The sequence below is a fragment of the Microcaecilia unicolor genome, chromosome 4, assembly GCF_901765095.1.
Source record: "Microcaecilia unicolor chromosome 4, aMicUni1.1, whole genome shotgun sequence".
NCBI lineage: Eukaryota > Metazoa > Chordata > Amphibia > Gymnophiona > Siphonopidae > Microcaecilia > Microcaecilia unicolor.
Genome location: NC_044034.1, coordinates 148,001,438 through 148,017,509, shown reverse-complemented (window position 1 = coordinate 148,017,509; position 16,072 = coordinate 148,001,438). Strand labels below are relative to the sequence as shown.

The 16,072-nt window shown below is 41.2% G+C and overlaps 1 protein-coding gene across 1 annotated transcript in view; it reads left to right on the top strand.

Annotated features, from left to right (window-relative positions):
- Nucleotides 1-6,931, top strand: part of SLC6A5 (solute carrier family 6 member 5) — a 72,533-nt gene extending 65,602 nt beyond the window's left edge. Inside the window, 3 exon segments of the mRNA XM_030199450.1 lie at nt 4,250-4,417; nt 6,777-6,819; nt 6,822-6,931. Coding sequence (XP_030055310.1) covers nt 4,250-4,417; nt 6,777-6,819; nt 6,822-6,931 — 321 coding nt within the window.
- Nucleotides 6,932-16,072: the final 9,141 nt, after the last annotated feature.

The following is a 16,072-nucleotide window of genomic DNA, read 5'->3' as shown; positions in this document are numbered from 1 at the left end:
ATACCCATATTGAGATGTGTCCTCAAGCTATAGCATTCTCGAAAAGGAAGATATTTATACAATTTTAAAATTTGATAAAAAGCCAAAATAATAATTAAAACAATATGGTTAAACCCCCCCCCCCCCCAAAAAAAAAAAACCTCATAAAGTTATTGGAGGTTTTTGAGACTAATGAGGAAGCTGACCCCCAGGTTCTACAGTTGTGAATATACAATAGAGAACCAAGCATCTGAAGGCTTTTCCTCCATTAAACAGATAGTTTGAAAGGAGTGCATCATACTTGCTGTGTATAAAGATAAAGGATGGAATATCTAAAGCATTTTAATATAACTTGCCTTTTGCATGAGTTAATACCCACACAGAAATCCTTTAGGTGTTGCGTGGTGCATATAACTGGCTTTCAACCCTCAGTAACCCTGCGGCTAAACCCACGGTTGCTTTCTGCATCAAACTCATAGTGAATTAGAAATAATTCTGTAAAGAGATTCCCTAGATTTAAGCTGCAAGAACACATACAGGCATAGATAACCATTTCTGGTTAAGTGCATTCTTAGGATTTACATAGACAGAGATTGGGCAGAGCACAAGCAAAGCTCACAACAACCACATGTAGATGATAAAATCCTGTAATGTACGTCAGTTCTCTTAGCAATCTAGGCTTGAGCATTTACATCAGCTCTTCGATCACGCCTAAAATTCAGGTCCTTTATGACTTAAGGAAAGTAGACACCGATTTTTCTTTAAAAAGAAGCTTCAGATTTGCTCCCATTTATAGAATTAAGCTCAGAGTGTGAGGAAGCTGAATGGACAGAGAGAAAAGTACGAGGACAGAGGAAGGACAGTGTGTGATTGAACGCAGTGGGAAATTGAAAAGTGAGACATGTTTAGAATGGAGAAGAAGGGCAGACAACAGAGTACAAATAGATAGGGAGCAACCAGGAAATGGGAAACTGGTGGAAGGATCACATGTAAAACAAGTGAATCCAGAGCCTTAGGAAGTGCATAGCAAGTAATGAGATGCCTGCTTAATCAGCCATTCATTATATGCAGCTCCAAACCTTACTTCCTCAGGAGCTGTATAAGCATGCAGTGTTTGAATGAAACTCCTCCAGCATGGCACCACAGAACACACTGTCCCACTTAGAAGTAAGAAGGCACTGCACAGTCCATCAGTCTAGTGATTGGGCTCAAATAGGAATTGTTGGAAATTTTATACAGGGCAGCCAGTAACCCATTCATGTAGTTGCTTCCATCTTTTTCTAGGTTTAAGAACATAGGAACATAAATGTTGCCATACTGGGAGAGACCGAAGGTCTATTAAGCTCAGTATCCCGTTTCCAGGTCACAAGTACATGGCAAGATCCCAAAACAGTAAAATAGATGTTATGCTGCTTATTCCATCTTAAAAATGGCTAATGGCCTTTTCTTTTAGGACAGTATTCAAACCTTTTTTTAAACCCTGCTAAGCTAATTACTTTTACCACATTCTCTGGCAATGAATTCCAGAGTTTAATTATACTTTGCATGAAGAAATATTTTCTCTGGTTTGTTTTAAATTTACTACTTGGTAACTTCATCGCGTACCCTCTAGACCTAGTATTTTTAGAAAGAGCAAACTTGCGATTCATTTCTACCCATTCCACTCCACTCACTATTTTATAGACCGCAATCATATCTCCCCTCAGCCATCTCTTCTCCAAGCTGAAGAGACCTAGCTGCTTTAGCCTTTCCTCATAGGGAAGTCGTCACATCACCTTTATCATTTTTGTTGCCCTTCTAATTCTGCTATATGTTTTTTGAGATACAGTGACCAGAACTGCACACAGTATTCGAGGTGCGGTCACACCATGGAGTGATACAAAGGCATTATAATATTCTCATTTTTGTTTTCCATGCCTTTCCTAATGATACCTAACATTCTATTTGCTTTCTTAGCCGCTGCTGCACATTGAGCAGAGGGTTTCAATGTATCTTCAACAATGACACCTAGATCTCTTTCTTGGGCAGTGACTCCTAATGTGGAACCTTACATCACATAGCTACAGTTTGGGTTCCTCTTTCCCACATACATCACTTTACACTTGCTCACATTAAACATCACCTGCCATTTGGATGCCTGGTCTCCTAGTCTCTTAAGGTCTTCTTGCAATTTATCATAATCCTCTTGTTATTTAACAGCTTTGAATAACTTTGTATCATCAGCAAATTTAATTACCTCACCTAGTTATTCTCATCTCTAGAGAAGAAGCCTAGTGGTTAGAGCAGTGGGCTGAGACCTAGGTAAGCCAAGGTTCAAATCTCACTGATGCGTCTTGTGACCTTAGGCAGTCACTTAATCTTCTGTTGCTTCAGGTACAAATTTAAGGGGTCTTTTACTAAGCCACAGCAGCGTTTTTAATGCACACTAATGATTAGCATGCGCTAGATGCTAGAGATGCCCATTATAAAAGACCCCTTTAGATTGTAAGCTCTACTGGGCAAAAGAAAATGCCTTATTTGGCAAACTGATCTCTAGTGGTAGTAACATGAGACTACCACTAGGGGTCAGCAATTCTACATTGATGAATAAATAGGAATTACTCCACTCCCATTGCCCCTGGACTCTTTAAAGTGAGGCAGTGGGATGGGGTGGAACTTTGCTTTTGGAAGGGAGAGGGTTTTAGTGAGGAGCAGGGCTTGAGAAAACATTTTAGCCCTTTGTCAGGGCAGAGGGGATGGGGGCATTAAACCTATTGGGCCATGAGGATTTGGAGGTCCCCTTCAGGGCAAGGATTTCAGGGGAGCCTCTCATTCAGGCCAGTGGGCCCTTCAATTTTGGCTGGCTGCCGCCAAGCGAACACTACCTTTTCTTTTCATGTGCTGCAACAGCCTGGAACTTTGCAAAGTTCCTGGCTGTGGTAATGTATGAAAATTGTCATTCCAAATTTAGCTACAGATGTATAGGAACCAAGAGGTCATTTGTATCTCCTAGCTAAATTTTGGAGAAATGGACATTAATGCATGAACATTTTTGTGGGTTCATGCATAGGCCCAGAGTTAAGCTCCTGTGGCAGCACTGAACTGTGTATATTGGCTGGGCTGGTCGAATATATGCTTTATATGCTGAGATGAAGAAACAGAAATTTGCTGGTCTCTTTCTGGCAGGAAATCTAAGCCATTTTATAACACCTTGTATTCTGCTATTGCTGCTTATCTTTGTCTACCTGCTGTGCAGTAGCTGCTGGAAGACAGGAATCAGTTTGTGCTGTTCATACCATGTTTGTGTCTCTCTCATTCAATGCCCCCCTTCAAAAACAAACAAACAAAAAACCCCAAATGAAAGGAGAAGCCAGCTCTAAACTAGAACTCAAGTTTTCAATTACAATTTGTTCAGCCTCTATGCAAGATTTGCAGATATGACCCCCCCCCCCCACCACCACCAGTTAATTGCAGGAGTAAATCTCAGTGGGATTGAGTCAAATATTAACCCCGCAGACCTGACTCAATATCATTCTGAAGCACATAAACAATGCCACAGCCCAGACTTCTCCTGATATTTCTGCACAATGCAGGAATATTGTGGAATCCGGCTCTTCATTCCCGTGGCTTCCACTCTCTCTAGTGGGGCGTTCTGGGGAGGGACTGGTCAATGAAGGTTTTCACAGTCTTCTCGAAAATCACTGCTTCCAAAATGTGTATCTGGTACTTTCTCTCATGATGACAAACTGTACACTTAAATCTAATTAACAACACGTTGCTTTACAATCTAATCCTTTAAAATAAATTACGAACAGAAACATTGTTTGCAAAGTAGAATTTATAATCAATTATTTCTTGTTATGACTTCATGTTTCTTGATGTATCTTTAGAGCAATTGAAGAACATTAGAAAATGTGATAGGTTTTACTGAACTGATTTCCTGTAGAACTAATATTAATTATGTAGCCTACTGGTGTAAGATTTGTGTTAAATTATTTTAAATCACCAGGCTTGAAACTAATCATTTTTATGCTTCTTCTGTACTATCGGTCTCCTTTATTCACTAGGCAGAAGGGTGGCAACGCCTTCCAAACAGCTCTGATGTGTATCGGTGCTGCTGTTTATACAGCGTCTGAACTGGAGGATTTTACAATAATGAAACTGGAGCCACACTGCCACTAGAGGATGCAATAAAGCTTATGAGTCTTAGATTTTTGTCATGACTGTTATGTTTTATGCCTTGGTTCATGAAACCTGTTTGTGTTTTTCTTTCCCCCCCCCCCCCCCCCAGTTCATCCTTTGTTTCAGTTTCTACCAATGGGAACCGATGACCTATGGAACATACCATTACCCAACATGGTCTATGGTCCTAGGGTGGCTGATGCTGGCCTGCTCTGTTATATGGATCCCAATAATGTTTGTGATAAAAATGCATCTGGCTCCTGGCAGCTTTATAGAGGTAATAACTTGCACACCCTCAAATTCACTGGGTTTTCTGCATGGCTATTGCTAGTGTTGGGTTGGTGAATGAAATTCCTTTATTGGGGCATTAGCTCATGGGTTTTATTGTACGATAAGCTCTGTGAACCGTTCTGATTTGCCTAGCAATAAGTGACGGTATAACAAAATAAATAAATAAACGATAATGTACGCACACCAGAATAACAAAAGCATGTGAAAGCTTGGTGCCTTATCCTAATTAGTGGGAGATCTGAATTTGGTACGTAATCCACAGTTTGATTAGCCATATAATTATTAGAATTCTTGTTAAAAAGATATCTTCCAGCCCATGATTACTGAAATGCTTTGTGAGTTTGTTTAATAATACGGGGTCTGGTGCAGTATATTGGGTAAACCAGTGGTTCCCAAACCTGTCCGGGGCTCCCCAGCCAGTCAGGGTTTCAGGCTAACCACAATGAATATTCATGAGAGAGAACTGCATGCATTGTCTCCACTGCCATGCAACTCTAGCTCATAAATATTTATGCTGGATATTCTGAAAAACAGATCAGCGAATGCGCCGGAGACCGGTGCTGAAGAAGACTTCGGCTGGCGGGGGTTGGGGACCCCCGCCAGCAAAGGTACCTGGCGGCTGCGACAGAGGAGGGTCAGTGGCGGGGGGGGGGGGGGGGTCAAAAGTGGTGGGGGAGGGGTGGCAGCGGTGGGGGGGAGGTCAGCGGCGGGCTAAACTGTGCCCCCTACCTCAGGCTCTGGACCCCCCTCCTGCCGAGGTCTGGCTACGCCCCTGGGGTAAAGGCACCAAGTTCCTTGAGAATTGGCTTCTTTACAGTTAATTTGCTGTGTGGAGGTTGTAAGTGAGTTATTTAATGAGGATTAAATATAGCCGCTTTCATCTTGATTTAGTTTAAGAGTCAATAACGTACGTTTGGGCATTTTTACATAAAATTATCTGTCTGATGAAGGGGGAGCCTGGAGGAGAAAGGAGTTTGTCACAGTTTGCAGCACTGTGCTACTTTAACTCTCTATGTGCCAGAGCCAGTGGTGGGAGGCAGGGCTGGTGGTTGGGAGGCAGGGATAGTGCTGGGCAGACTTATATGGTCTGTGCCCTGAAGAGGACAGGTACAAATCAAGGTAGGGTATACACAAAAAGTAGCACATATGAGTTTATCTTGTTGGGCAGACTGGATGGACAGTGCAGGTCTTTTTCTGCTGTCATCTACTATGTTACTGTGTGATGTTGTTCATTTCAAGCCAATGTATTTCCTATCTAAACTGTAAATTCTCCTGGCCTGTTCAGAGCCATTAACCTGGATTCAGCACTCTCATTCCACAAAGTTTCTCCATTGATCTGATCCTCTCTGAGACCTTTAGCAAGTTACGTAATAAATGAAAAACAATGGCAGACCTGGGCCAAAATGGGCCATCCAGGACTGCCCAGTTGAATAGATACACATATAAATATCTGTCCCCTTGCCTAAATCTACTTATCTGTCACCAGTAAATCATATCCAAAACCCCTTCTTTCTTTGGAGACTCTCATGAAGAAGAGGCTTTAATACGGGATCACCATGCCCTCCACCTCCGAAGTGGCTGTGTGTGTGGTTTTTTTTACATGTTCCTGAGGTATCATGATTATTCACCATTTATTTCGCACCCATATAGGGTACTAAAAGGGACTGCTACTTCTATGCAGCCAGGCTGATATTTGGTAAAACACGATTCGAAAGTGCCAAACCCCTCTGAGAAAAGCTGCACTGGCTCCCAATCAAAGAAAGGATCACCTTCAAAATATGTCCCTGGTCCAAAAAATTATCTATGGCGTAGTCATAGGATACATGATAGACCTCATAGATCTACCAACCAGAAACAGAATCCGATCATCATTATCATACCTAAACCTACACTACCCTAATTGCAAAGGACTTAAATACAAAACAACTTACGCATCCTACTTCTCCTACATAAGTGCACAACTATGGAATGCACTACCAAAAGCTGTGAAAACAATCCATCACCATTTAAACTTCAGGAAATCTCTAAAAACCAACCTCTTCAAAAAGGCTTACCCCACCGACTCACCGTAAATCCCCAAACCCAGCAACACAGCATAACCAATGATCTTACTGGACAATATATAATCTACATTCCCTTCGACCCTCCTGCTGCCTGATACACACCTAACCTCATCAGATCACAATACACCTGTATTTGTTATCAACCGAATTGGCGAATGCCATTACGGTACTATGTAAGCCACATTGAGCCTGCAAATAGGTGGGAAGATGAGGGGTACAAATGTGACAAATAATAATAATAATAATGTATGTTCTTATCTTGTCTGTTTTCCTCCCAATCAGAGGCTGAAACTGGTATGTTCCCCACAGCCGGACTGGGGTCCATTTTGGCCAAACACCGTGGAGAACGTTATAAGAACATGATGGATCCTCTGGGCACTTCCTCGTTGGGACTGAAATTACCAGCTAAGGATTTTGAACTGGGGACTCAGTGCTAATAACCCCGGTGTACATGGCAGCACTGTACATATGGCCTTTGCCTACTTATCCTTTTCCATTTGACATGGTCCTTGTTCAGTTTTCAGCAGTGCATGAGAAGTGGTTCCTTAGAAAAAAAAAAGTAGGATTTTTCTCTGTCGCATGCGTAGTGAAGAACTAGACAGACCACGAAGAGCACTGTTTTAGTTACGTTAAGGTGTCCATAACCTGCCCAAGGAGGACTGTAATATACAACTGAGGAATCAGTGTGATTTGCAGGCTTCCCCTCCCCCCAACCCCGCAGCTCTGTAGTGAATGCCTGTGCGAGGCAGTTACATGGCATGAAAGTTACATGGTTTCTGCAAATGGCCCTGTAACTTTCCAAGAGATTATGGCAGTCAGATTAATATTAGTACTGGCAATTTGACACTGGCAGACCAAAGTACTGCTAATGAAAGCTAACAATTTATTCAACGGTGTGCCAAGCAAATAAAAACACTAAATGAAAGATAAACCCTAATATTAGATTCAGTTCTGAAAGTGATCTGGAAAGAATGCTTAGCCGGGGCAAATGGACACCTCGTTTTAAACTTGAGTTTCATGCGTGTTCATGAGTTCTTTATGTGTTTGATCGTCTCGATTATATTAAAGACATAAGTGCAGGTGTTTCTGTTGATTGCACGTCATGGATCCATCTGCTTGTTTCTCTTTGTATTTCAACATTTCTGTTCTTTTCTCATTCCTTTATTTTTCTCCCATTCTCTCCTAAAAAAAAGCCATTTCTATAGTTTGTGCCTAACTTTGTATTCTCACAGTAGTGGGTGAGTGTTCTGTGGTTGTTCCTACTTGTTGTAGCTTAGCTGTGGTGTTCGATTTATGGATCCTTTTATTCTCCTGTTGAACTCTTTATATAAATTCTAGATGTATTCTTACTTTTTCAACTGGGGGGAAACAGTAGAACCCTCAATTCTGTCTATATATTATATATATAGCACACAGACTGCTGAATGTCATACCTGTTCTCTCTTTCATAATAATCAAGGTTCCTACGCTGGAAAAACCTGGTACTGAATATGTCTCAGTTTTTCACTATCAACAATTTAATTGAAAAAGGCAAAGTAGATTAGCCCAAGGGTATGAGCCTAAAATGCAGATGACACAATAACAAAAAGGATGAAATATTAACTGTAATACATTTCTACATTCTTAGCGACACCATTTTAAGCAAATAAAATCAAGCAATTATAGATATTAAATTATATCTATAAGTCCTATGTACTAACATGACCCCATACTGTCAGATATATTAAATGTTTTTCCCCATTCTGTTTCTGTGGGGAAAATGCCTAGCACATCTGATCCAATAGGAAAAAAAATCTCTTTTAATATATCCTGCCTTACATAGCATGAAACCTTTAGTAGAGAGACTCCTTAGCAGTTGGGAACAAGATGCCACTAATCATTAGATTTTTAGCATTTTAGAAACAAGCATGGCTCCAGATTTGGAGCGGGCGGGTGGCCACTGTGTATTTGGTCTGCAACTAGCAAGCTGTAGGCTGGTGGAGAGGATGAAGGGCAGGGCAAGTGCTAAAAGATACCACATGGGTCATTAAACACATTAGACAGCAGAGGAGTAGCCTAGTGGTTAGTGCAGTGGACTTTGAAACATTTGTTTATTCATTAATATCTTTCAAGTATTTAAATGTCTGTCTCTCCTCTAGGGGTCTCTCCTCTAGGGTTCACATCTTCAGATCTCTTCTCATATGTCTTCTGTCGCATATCCTGTACCATTGTGGTCACTTTCCTCTGAATTGCTTTGAATCTTTTTATGTCTTTAGCAAGATACAGACTTCAAAACTGAAAACAGTACTCCAAGTGAGGCCTCACCGAGAATTTATACAATTTATCACCTCCTTCGTTCTGTTGAATATGCCTCAATATGTATCTCTCTATGCAGCCGAGCGTCCTTCTGGCTTTGGACATTGCCATATTACATTGTTTTGCCGCCTTGAGATCCTCAGATGAGCTTCTCACCAACTGTTTCATAGAGCTCCTTTGGATTCTGCATCACAAATGCATCAGGCTATGTTTCTTCACTTTAAAGCTAAACTCCCAAGCATTAGTCCAAGTTTCTAATTTTTGTAGATCTCATGTTTTCCACTCCCTCCATCCTTCTACTTTACTATGGATTTCTGTATCATCTGCGAAAAGGCAAGCTATTCCTCCTTACCCTTTGGGAATTGGTCCCAGGATCGATCCCTGAGACACTCTACTACTCATCTTTTTTCTCGGTGAATTCTATTGATTACCACCCTCTGTCACCTGTCAGTCAACCAATTTCTGATCCAGTTTACCACCTTGCGTTTCAACCTTAAGCTGCTCTTTATTTGTGAGCCTCTGGTGTAGAACAGTATCAGAAGTTTGCTGAAATTCAAGTAGACCACATCCAGCATGTAATCTTGATCTAGTTCTTTTGTTACCTACTCAAAGAAGTCAATCAGATTTATTGGCATGATCTGTCTTTGATAAAGCCATGTTGCCTCAGATCTTGTAAAGTATTGGATTAGAGAAAGTTTACTATCCTTTCCTTCAGTAGCATCTCCAATATCTTTCCAATCACTATAGGCACCAGCTCTGTGAGTGCTCTGGGTGATTGAGCATCTCCAATACTGAGCAAATGTCTTTACTTTGTCCAAGGAGGATTAATTTGTGATGGCTTCAATGCCACTAATCATTCTAAAAGCATGGCTCCTCGCCTACTACTGAGGTAAGGCTTACCAGTCTGTAGTTTCCCCACTTCTTCCCTGTTACCACTTTTGTGAAGAGGGACCACATCCAGGGCCGCCGAGAGACTAGGCCGGGCCTGGAGCAAGGCCGCCCCACCTCTGCTCCCCCACCGCTACTGCCCTTATCGCTCCCCCTACCGCTGCCGCCCCCCGTCGCTGCAGTCCTCGGTCTTACCTGCCTGTCTCCATGGCTCCGGGCCCCCTGCATTCAAAGCGGCAGTCGCAGATTGCCTCTCTTCTGGCCTTCCCTCCCTGTGTCCCGCCCTCGTCTGATGTAACTTCCGGTTTCCGAGAGGGCAGGACACAGGGAGGGAAGGCCCGAAGGGAGGCGATCTGTGACTGTCGCTTCGAATACAGGGGGCCCGAGCCGAGGAGGGAGGCAGGCAGGTGAGACTGGGGACTGCAGCGCCGGCAGCCTGACCCCAGCGCCAGGCCCCCCTTGGAAGTCTGGGCCTGGGGAATTTTGTCCCCCCCTCTCGGCGGCCCTGACCATATCAGCCCTTCTCCAGTCCTGCAGAACCTCCCTTGTCTCCAAGGATCTATTAAACATACCCTTTAGAGGACCTGCATGAAGTTCTCTGAGCTCCCTCAGTATTACCAGATGCATCTCATCCAGTCCCATGACTTTGTCCACTTTTAGTTTTTGCAAGTTGTTCAGATTGCTAGCTATTCAGCTGAAGGTCACACAAATGCAGTCATTGGAGCTCAGAGGATATTTTCCAGCACAGTGCTCCGTCACTAATTCTGGTCCTAAGCCATACTATGGTAAAAATGAACCAAATGAGTGCATTTTACTCAACAACCTAAGAAAATAAGAAAATTATTTTAACTGCAAGTACATTATGAGAGAGAGGATGGGTCAAGATAATTTGGCAAAAGTTCAGCCTTTATTATCACACTGTATCCTATACCTAGAAAAGACTTTTTTTGTACAAGTGATTAGTGTCCTGGTAGTATGAACTAATGATGTTTTTCTCCCTTCTAAATATAGACATAAAGACTTCAGAGTAGATTAGTCTCAACTCTCTCCTTCCTCATTCCACTCTCATAGTATCACATCTACAAGCATCACATCTACAAGCAAAATGCTGGGACTCAGTTTGTCATTTCCTTAACTTGTCTTCATATTGCAGGGACTCAGGTAAATCTTAAGTTGAATAAATGTGTGTAGCTATGACTCCTCCATTCAGTTGGTCAAAAATGATCCCAACAAAACAAATCCACAAAAAATTAGATTGCATTGTCAGAAAATATATTTTGTAGAAAATGGATCTCATTTTATCTGAACGTCACCTTTCTGAAGCACAGGATGTTGCTGGTTGCACGTTGAAATGTTGTGTGTATGTAACGTGAATCTCCTTGTCTTTTCTCTTCTTCCTCCTGCCCATTCCTGTTTTCTTCTTTTCTTACAATGAAGAATTTGTGATAGACAGCTAAGACTGGGTCCTTTTTAGAAGCTTTGGTGCTTTACAGTTCACTGTTGATTCTGTCATCAAACATCTTCTTTTCCAAAGATCGAGATGTATGAGAAAATTCCTTCTTGTATAGTATCAGGGTGAGTCTGAGAGGCTGATAATTAGTCTGAACAAATATCCATGGCTTGGAAAATACTTTGTCTTGTGGTAAATAGAATTACTGGCAACCTTCTGAATTGGAAGGTTGAGGAAAGGGAGTGTAAGTCGCTTAGCGTTAGCTATTGGGAATGATGTGTTTCCATCTGGATGGTGAGCTAAGCCTTGATCTTTCCTGCTGGTTACAGACCTTTTCCATTTGGAGGCCTCTCCATGTCTGTTAATTATTTATGTGAGATGCTTTCCTGCCATCAATGTAGTTTTATTTTCTTTGGTGGAGCAGAAAGTTAATCCAAATCAGCAGTGGTTACCTTATGATACTGTAAGAGCTCAATAAACAATTTGGCTTGTTTTTGAGAGCTTATTTTTTAATTTTTTTTAATTTTTCCGATATTTTCATATTTCAGTCTCTTAATTTATTATTTAGTTTGATATTATTAAGAGATGAGATTTAATTGTTTTATTTATATTGTTAAGAGATGAGAGTTGGAAAGAGGGAAAATGCCCTCTGTACGTCAGCGGTCTTAATCTTTTTGTATTACAGACACGCTGAACAGTCACTCTTCACTGGCAAAAAACCCATCAGCATGTCTGTTAATACAAAAAGATTAAGACCGCTGACGTACAGAGACTGATATATGAAAAATTGGAAAAATACATTGTTTTACATCAAAAAACAAAAAATAAGCCAAATTGTTTATTGAGCTACACAGTACCATAAGGTAGCCATTGCTGATTGGGATTAATTTTCATTTTTTGAGTGGTTAAGGAGCTGAAAGTTAGCCTGCTAGTGAAACAGAAACTTTTTCAACCAGAGATCTCCCAAAGGTTTGTTTTTCATAGCTTCTAGTCTATAACTTTATTCTGCTGGTGGTTTCCCAAATAGACAAGAGAAAGAAGTACACTTATACATTACTTAGTTTAAATATCTCATTTGATTTTGAAATATAACAGTTGTTCCAGTATATAGCACGATGCTTTAATTCACCTGAAGGATATTGCACAGGTGGAGATGTGTCCACACAGTCCTGCCTTGCATAATGAGAGGTTTACAATTTGCTCTTGTGAAATATTTTCCTTCAAAATGAGAGCGAATTAGGGAAGAAACTTCCATCATTTACATCTGATTAGCGCAATACAAATTTTGACTTTTTAAAAAACACATAGGGGGTCTTTGTGATGTTTTAATATGCCAAGCTGTGTGTGGCTCACTATTTCACGTACAATCAGCAACCTCTTCTGTTTCAAAAAGCAGAGATCAGCAAAATCACTTTTAATTGAAAACAAGCCAGACTTTATGATACACTGGTGTTTCTTGTGGGTCAACTTTTTTCCTTAATTAGGTTTTCTCCATTTGTATAGATGTGGCAATGATGATCTCAAATCTGCCATTTCTTGCTGGTTCCAACTCAAGTGTAATCTGGTTTCACGATAGTGGAGTTTGTTCCTATTCTCTATACACTAAACAGGTGCCCAGTGCTATTACTTAGAATTATTTCTTGCTAATAATGGTGTAATTATTACTTCCTGAGGTCCCCTTTTCACCCTTATTTGAATGTTAGTTTATTTAAGTATGCGCTCTTCCATAAATGGTTATTATATTTTGGTTGCATAGCAAGAATATTGCATAGCTAGTTCCCATTTCTGGTTCTTTTTTTTTTGGATGGGGGGGGGGGGGGGGAGGGATAATTAGTACTTGTCCCATGCCATCCTTGTATGTTTTGTTCATTTCTCATTCAAGTTAATGGCCTGTACAGCTTAAACATCTTTGTTGCAGGCTGTCCAGCTTGGCCAAGAGTTGCTGGAATTCAGAGGGTGTTAACTAGCGTTGGAATGGGTGGGTCTGGCAGATGACCCTGGCTTAACTCGTAGCTATAAACCCTGCTGTGAATACTTTTGTGAAATGGTTACTGTTTAGTTCTCCTTTGGACTCAAGCCACGTACACAGAGGTGCAGACAATGCCCCCAACATGTCTGATTTCTGTTTTTCTATCACCCTGAGGCACTGGGCAGCCAACAAAATACATGTTTTTCCGATGGCTGTTGTACAGAAATGGGACAGCTTTCTAATTTCGCTTGTCTGCAACATTATTATTCGCGCATCTTATTTAAAAGTGTCGTCGGGTAGCCATTTGCCTTAGAGGTATATTTCATTGTTAGAAACATTGTTAATGTTTGACTAGAATACATTGTTGTCTGTCACATATAATATGCAGTGTACTTTGTGTCTTTTTTGGCACTTTATTGTGGACCTATTACTGAATAGGTTAATTTCTAATTACTTGCGTAATGTCATATAAATATATATATATATACTTACAGGCATTCTATATGGGTACTGCTACCTATGGATATAGATATGTACCCAAATCAGGTTATATTTTTTTCATTATCTATACATGGAGAATATATATTAAATTGCAAAGGATTCATGATATATATCTTATATAAAACATATATACTATACATTCTTCATTTAAGAAGTCATTATCCTTGAGGCCCTACCTCAGATTTTCTATTTATGTGTACAAATGCAATTGTTGTATTATATATTTCCCTATTATATTCTGATGTTATAAACTAGAATTTATCCTATAATGTGTAAGTTCCAAAAACACTAAATAAATGTCAGTGTTTAAAAATCATAGTGATCGTGGTATTTTGTCTGGTGAAAACAATAGACTGTAGATGCTGCCTCTACTTGACCTATTGACAGGGCTTTATTTGAGGGGGTACTCGGGGGTACTGAGTACTGGCATCTTTCCAGTGTCTGCTAAAATTGACCCATGGACCACAAGTTTTAATGAAAGAGCTCAGGCTCAGGACACCAATTCTGCCTTGTCATAGATTCTGTGACTGGTTGCAGGGGGCCTCAGTGATCACCCCACCCCTGAAGGGTGGCCTGGCATTTGAGTACCAGCACCTTTTTTGCTAGAAAAATTGCACTGCCTATTGCCAATAGTTATGGCAGACTGATTCACCTTAACGTTACATATCTTGGGCAATTGCCTGGCATAAAAGAGCTTTCTTGGAAAATTGAGGGGCCCTTATACCAAGCTGCGGAAAAAAGGGCCTTGCGTTAGTGGCAGGGGCTGTTTTTCCTGCATGCCAGGGCCCTTTTTACTGCAGTGGGTAAAAAGCCCCCAGGCAAACATGGCCATGCAGTAAGAGAACTCTTACTGCATGGCTATGTGGCGGGGAGCCCTTACTGCCACCCAATGAGGTGGCAATAAGGGCTCCTGCAGTAACCCGGCAGTAAGCGGCAGCACGCGGCGATGCCCGATTACCGCCATGCAAGCCATTTCCGGGGGTTTTCTTTTTTCCCTGGAAATGACAGTGCTCGGGACATAACTAGCACCAGCAACCATGCTGGTCCAGCGGTAGTCCCGATTTAGCCCGCATTGGGCTTATCGTCACTTTGTAAAAGATCCCTTGAATGATTGCACAGCTGCTGAAATATTGCAAGTGACACCAGATGTTCTCAGCTACCAGTATGGGTCACCTATTAATTGAGGCCCTGCTCAATAAAATGTATTTAGGCAGGATTCTAGCAATATTTATTACAGATACCAAAGAGGAAAATGCCCCATCATAAAACAGAACATATGCAACAACAATCTTAACAGCAAAAAAGAGAATGGAACAAAAAGTCTATAATATGGGGAGGGGGGAAAGGGAATTACCTAGTCAGGGCCTACCAGTGGGATTCTATATACACAATAGATTATGGTTTATAGCCAACTTTAATTAGTTCCTGTAAGGGAATGAGTAAGATGGAAGAAACCCTACCCTGGCCTGACTTGTAAAAAAACAATTGAGAGGGGAAAGATCTCAAAAAACAAATGTATTCCCTTGATACCTTATGATGCATTTATAAGGGGATTTTAAGAAAAAGGATGCACCAATAAATAAAGCTTTACTGTTAGCTTCCAACAAATACATTGACCTGTTGACCATAGAAATGAGCCTTCTTATGCTGAAAGAAAAGTTTCAAGAACATATCATGATACAGGCCCAGGGCAAAAACTTTTACTATAGTAGCTCCAGCAACGTAAATATAGCATTTGAAATCAAAGTCAAGATGGCTGCCAACACACAATTGGCTCTGTGAGCTCCGCTGACCTGCTGGAGATTTGAGTGTCACCATAGGGAAAAGGAAGGGCAAAACTCAGTCTTGCTCCATGGTGTCTACACCAATGGTTGGCTGCATTGATTCATTTGTTCAGCGTGGGAGACTACCTGGAGAGTTGCAAGAGGTTTCAAGCTTAGGAGGTATTCTGTGTAGCCCATTGATGTCTGGGTTCTCCTTGAGCTCTGGAGAAAAACTATGCTGTATCCACTCAGTTCAGCTGAGGCAGCTGATGTTGATGCAGTAAACTATCTGGCACAAAGGAATGGAGATAGTAGGTTAGGCATCAGAGAACACTATGTTGAGGAGTGGAGAGATCCAACGGATGCAGTGGGTCTGAAAGACCGAGTGCTGGGTGTGGGAATCAGGGGTCCATACAGCAGAAGGAGATAGACCTTCCAGCAGGTAAAAGTATGCATTGGCTCTCAGGATCAATTTGGACAAAGCTCCCAGTTGATAGATACAAAAACAGCTACAGAACAGAGATCTAAAGGACAGGCCTTAGTGTTTAATCAGTGAGGTAACAATTGACAATACCTAATTTGGAGCAATTTCTTCAAAATGATCCCAGCCAGGAGAAAAGGCGGCTGAGGGGAAATATGATAGAGGTCTATAAAATAATGAGTGGAGCTGAACGGGTAGATTTGAAGCGTCTGTTCACGCTTTCCAAAAATA